At 49.4% G+C, this 5,045-nt stretch overlaps 1 protein-coding gene across 1 annotated transcript in view; it reads right to left on the reverse strand.

Moving 5' to 3' along the window:
* Positions 1-1,990: 1,990 nt before the first annotated feature.
* LOC107122543 (uroplakin-3a-like) overlaps positions 1,991-5,045 on the reverse strand; it is a gene marked incomplete at its 3' end in the record, with an annotated part of 12,033 nt that continues 8,978 nt past the window's right edge. Inside the window, exons 3-5 of the mRNA XM_015425662.1 lie at positions 4,352-4,631; positions 2,262-2,344; positions 1,991-2,108 (exon numbers count right to left, since the gene is read on the reverse strand). Coding sequence (XP_015281148.1) covers positions 1,991-2,108; positions 2,262-2,344; positions 4,352-4,631 — 481 coding nt within the window. The remainder of the gene's footprint in view (positions 2,109-2,261; positions 2,345-4,351; positions 4,632-5,045) is intronic.

The raw sequence follows: 5,045 nt of genomic DNA on the forward strand, positions 1-5,045 counted from the left end.
AACCTCCTCTCCTCCAGACTAAACATTCCTAAATCCCCCAGCCTTTCCTCACAGGGCTGGGTCTCCAGGCCCCCTTCTGTGTCATCTGAGCACACCTTCAAAACGCCACTGAAGTGCTGGCAGCTACAACACAAAATCCAGCTGCACGTATTGTAACTGTCTTGGGCAGTGATACTTAATGAGGACAGTGCAGCCAGGGTCGTGATGCAAAGGCAGGCAATGGAAGGCAAACCACCTCCGAACGTCTCTTGCCTTGGAAACCCTACAAGGTTGCCACAAGTCAGCTGCAACCTGATGGCACTTTCCACGCACACCTTCAAAACGCCACTGAAGTGCTGGCAGCCATAACACAAAATCCAGCTGCACGTATTGCAACTGTCTTGGGCAGTGATACTTAATGAGAACGGTGCAGCCAGGGTTGTGACGCAGAGGCAGGCAATGGAAGGCAAACCACCTCCGAACGTCTCTTGCCTTGGAAACCCTACAAGGTTGCCACAAGTCAGCTGCAACCTGATGGCACTTTCCACTGCTGCCACCACTCAGTGGAGACTGCCTTGTTGCAGGAGTTGTGGGTTAAAAGGGAAGCGCTACTGGGAACAGGGCAAGAGCATGACAATTCATGTAGAGACACTGGCAATATGCTGAGAAGAATTCTAAGTAAAAAATTAGACTGGGGGAGGGGGAGGCAGGACCTTGCTGGCCCCCTGACCCCCATACATTGGCCAGCTCTCCTGCAAAGCCCCCGCATGCAAACTACCATGCATACGCGTGCTCTGTGCAGAAGGTCCAGGTCGTAGGAGGAGAGGTCCAGCTTCTACCCTGGACCACAAATTGTCACCGGGGCAGATTGTTGATTGCCAGGCCACATTACATCATTTGACAGCTGCTTTCATTCGCGTCCGTGCTTTGAAGAGATGCAGAGGGAGCCTGCACAGGATGGAATCTTGCTGGCACGGGTGTAAATGATACCCAGAAAGCACCCTGGCGCCTTCCCAAGCGTTACAGTTCAGAGAGGCTCTTTCTGTCTTGCAAGATGGCCAAACCTTCTTACTGGGCATCCTTCCCCCCCCCTGCAACATCAGACGCAAGGAAAACTTTCGCAGGCCCGATATTAGAACGCCTCCTGTGTTTATGTTGTGTTGTCATATATCAAATAGTTATGATTTCCACCTGGCAGCTTAAGCCCAAAGCAGTCCCCTTGGGCATAAATTGTCACTTGACTCTATTGCAGTCAAGAGTCCTGCTCTTTTAATTTTATTCATTCATTTGTTCAATTTATACCCCGCTCTCCCCGCCAAAGCAGGCTCAGGGCAGCCGTCCTGAGGTGAAGACTCTTTTGTTCCCCTGGACAAAACACTTGCTTTGGAGGGTGGACTTTATTGCATTTCAGGGCTCTTTTTGTAGAAAAAGCCCAGCAGGAACTCATTAGCATAATAGGCCACACCCAACAGCAGAAATCCATTAGCATACTAGGCCACACCCCTGACAGCACAGCTCATTAGCATATTAGGCCGCACCCCATGTTACCAGAAGTGTGGTTATCCAGCCACGCCCACCTTTTGCTTCTTATTCTGTTGACCTTGTTTGTTGTCCAAACCCAGGGCTTTTTTTTGTAGCAGGAACTCCTTTGCATGTTAGGCCACACAGCCCTAATGTAGCCAATCCTAATGAGTTCCTGCTGTTGGGTGTGGCCTATTATGCTAATGAGTTCCTGCTGGGTGTGGCCAACTTGGGAGCCAGCCGGAACTCCGTTCCTGTGCGTTCCTGCCCAAAAATAGCCCTGGGCATTATACTCCACTGAGGTCTCTCCCCTCCCGAAACCCTGCCCTCCCAAGGCTCCACCCTGAACATCTCCACAAATTTCACCAGAACTGGTAACCCTATTCGGAATTCTAGGACTGCCACCCTCTGGAGCACTCTAGTTTTCCAGAGGTCTCATTTGATCCATTTCCAAACAGGCAAAGGACAGCAAAATACAACAGAAACTCACAGCGCAGCAAGAAATGCAGCTGCTACGACAAGCGTCAGCACACTCAGGACGAAAGTGACAGCAATCATCCCGCCGCTCCTCTGGCCTGGCCAAATATCGATGGAGGAAGACGGCTTCACTAGGAGAGAAGGCAGAAGAGGGCCATCATCCTGTCAGCTTCCTGGACTGCTATTTCATTGGCATAACGAAGAACGATATTGCACCAAGGTGCCTGTCTGTACAACTGAAGGGCTTCAGCACGTGGCCTGCGGGCCCACTTCAAGATACTTACACTTGCTGGTTTTAATTGGATCAGACCAGAGGGTTTGGTCTTTCACAATGTCTGTGATCCTATCAACCAAGACAAATTTAAACCTGGAAGCAAGAGGAGAAAGAAGATTCCTTTAGTGTCTCAACAGCAAAGAGCGAGGTACCTGGATATGAGACGCGGGGTGGGCGGAGGCAGAAATGCTTAGTTCCTTCCTAGTGTGCCTTCCCATGATTCTTTGCAGCTCTTCAGAGATCCCTGCGCCCAGACCCTTCATCCAGGCTAAACACCTGGTTTCTACCATCAATGCCACAGGGATATGGCTGCAACGCCATCCTGCTGGGAAGGAGGAACGTCCCTCACACAATTCCACACATTATTGCCGTATCGTGGCCCTCTGAAAGCAGAGGGGCTCTTCGTCTTGCAGGCATCTCACTTCAATATTCAGATCATTCATTCCCTCTGAAGACTTGGCCTGGAATCTGCTTGGCTTACCCATGATAGGCCTCCATAAGGAATTCAAGGAACACCCAGAAGTTAGCATAGTACAGTATTCTATGACAGCTGTCCTACGCGGATCTGCTCAGAATCGGACTGAAGTCTATTCAAAGGGCTTACTCCCAGGAAAGTGTCCTTAGGATCACTCTGTAAGTCATAGAATCATAGAGTTGGAAGGGACCTCCAGGGTCATCTAGTCCAGCCCCCTGCACAAGGCAGGAAATTCGCAAATACCTCCCCCAACCCCACAGTGACCCCCTGCTCTATGTCCAAAAGATGGGAGAAAAAAATCCTCCAGGATCCTTGGCCAAACTGGCCCGGAGAACAATTGCTTCCTGACCCCAAAGTGGCAATCCGCATTTCCCTGGCCCTTTCTTACTCGCCTGTGGGCCTATTCTATAAGACAGCTGTCCTAAGTGGATCTGCTCAGAATCTGACTGAAGTCTATTCAAAAGGCTTACTCCCAGGAAAGTGTCCTTAGGATCACTCTGTAAGTCATAGAATCATAGAGTTGGAAGGGACCTCCAGGGTCATCTAGTCCAGCCCCCTGCACAAGGCAGGAAATTAGCAAATACCTCCCCCAACCCCACAGTGACCCCCTGCTCTATGTCCAAAAGATGGGAGAAAAAAATCCTCCAGGATCCTTGGCCAAACTGGCCCGGAGAACAATTGCTTCCTGACCCCAAAGTGGCAATCCGCATTTCCTGGGCGTGTAAAAAAACAGCCACAAGAACTAAACACTGAGGCAACCCTTCCCGCCCTCCCTTCTCGTGATCTGCCTAAGTTCAGAGAATCGGCATTGCTGTCAAATGGCCATCTAGCTTCTGCTTAAAAACCTCCATAGAAGGAGAGCCCACCACCTCCCGAGGAAGCCTGTTCCACTGAGGAACGGCTCTGTCAGGAAGTTCTTCCTAATGCTTAGTCAAGAATTCTTTTGATTTAATTTCAACCCATTGGTTCTGGTCAGACCTTCTGGAGCAACAGAAAACAAGTCCGCACCATCCTCTAGATGACAGCCCTTCAAGTACTTGAAGATGGTTACCATATCACTTCTCGGTTGTCTCCTCTCCAGGCTAAACATACCCAGTTCCTTCAACCTTTCCTCACAGGACTTGGTCTCCAGACCCCTCACCATTTTCGTTGCCCTCCTCTGGACACGTTCCATCTTGTCTGTATCCTTCTTAAATGGTGGTGCCCAAAACTGAACACAATACTCTAGGTGAGGTCTAACCAGAGCAGAGTAAAGCAATACCACCGCTTTGTGTGATCTGGACACTATACCTCTGTTGATTCAGCCCAAAATGGCATTTGCCTTTTAAGCTACCACATCACACTGCCGACTCATGTTCAGTGAGTCATGGAAAGTCACGGAAAGCACAAACATTTGACTAAAGCAGTATCACAGACCAAGTGTGAAACTTCAGTCAATCTAATTAGCCTTCCTTACTAATACCGGAAGCAGGCAACATTCGTGTTTCTGACTTGTCAGTCAAATGAAGACTTCAATGAAAACATTTTTATGCCACCTTTCCACCCAGTCAGGGTCCTCTAGGTAGTGCACATAAAACATTAGAACAACTGAAAACACTGAGAGCATAAAAGAACTCAATAAAAACCTGTAGGATGTATCTTCAGAAAGGGGTGGATTGCATGCTTCTTGGAGATTCGGGTCATACAGACAAGCTGAGTCGTCACCAACTCTGATTAGATACTGGGTCAGGACAGCAGGTGCTTTGGCTACATCCGCAATATCAGACAGTTTAGGAGGAGATGTGCAATGGGGAACATTAAATGTTGCGGCTTTGTATGGCCCAAGTTTCCCTCCATGGGTTTGTTCAAAAGTAGCACCGAGAGACTTATTGCCATTGTCCATCACAGAGGCGCTTATAGTCGTCGCTGCAAAGGAAGCAGAAGTTCACACAACAGTTTTTCTGCAGCACCCACCAGCATGCCTTGATATACAATCTCACCAGGCTTGTGAACATTCATGCCATTTATTCCCCTTTGGAAGGTACACATTTCTTCCAGGCAAAAGAGATTTAGTACATAGGAATTCTACTTCCATCTCTCTTGTATAGGCTGTTCATCTGCCATGAGCTACTACCCTAGGGCAGGTGAAGAACCAACATTCTGGGGGAGAACTACTATTTTTTGTTGCTTTCTTTGTTGACTGGAGTGGATCATAGGCAGGGCCGGCTCACCCGCTAGGCGAACTAGGCATTCGCCTAGAGCGCGGGTCGGCCCTGAGGGCACCAAACCAGCTCCCCCCCCGCCAAAGCCCCCCAGCCCCCGCCAAAAGCCCTGCATCTC

The sequence above is a fragment of the Gekko japonicus genome, unplaced genomic scaffold, assembly GCF_001447785.1.
Source record: "Gekko japonicus isolate JY-2015 unplaced genomic scaffold, Gekko_japonicus_V1.1 scaffold5426, whole genome shotgun sequence".
NCBI lineage: Eukaryota > Metazoa > Chordata > Lepidosauria > Squamata > Gekkonidae > Gekko > Gekko japonicus.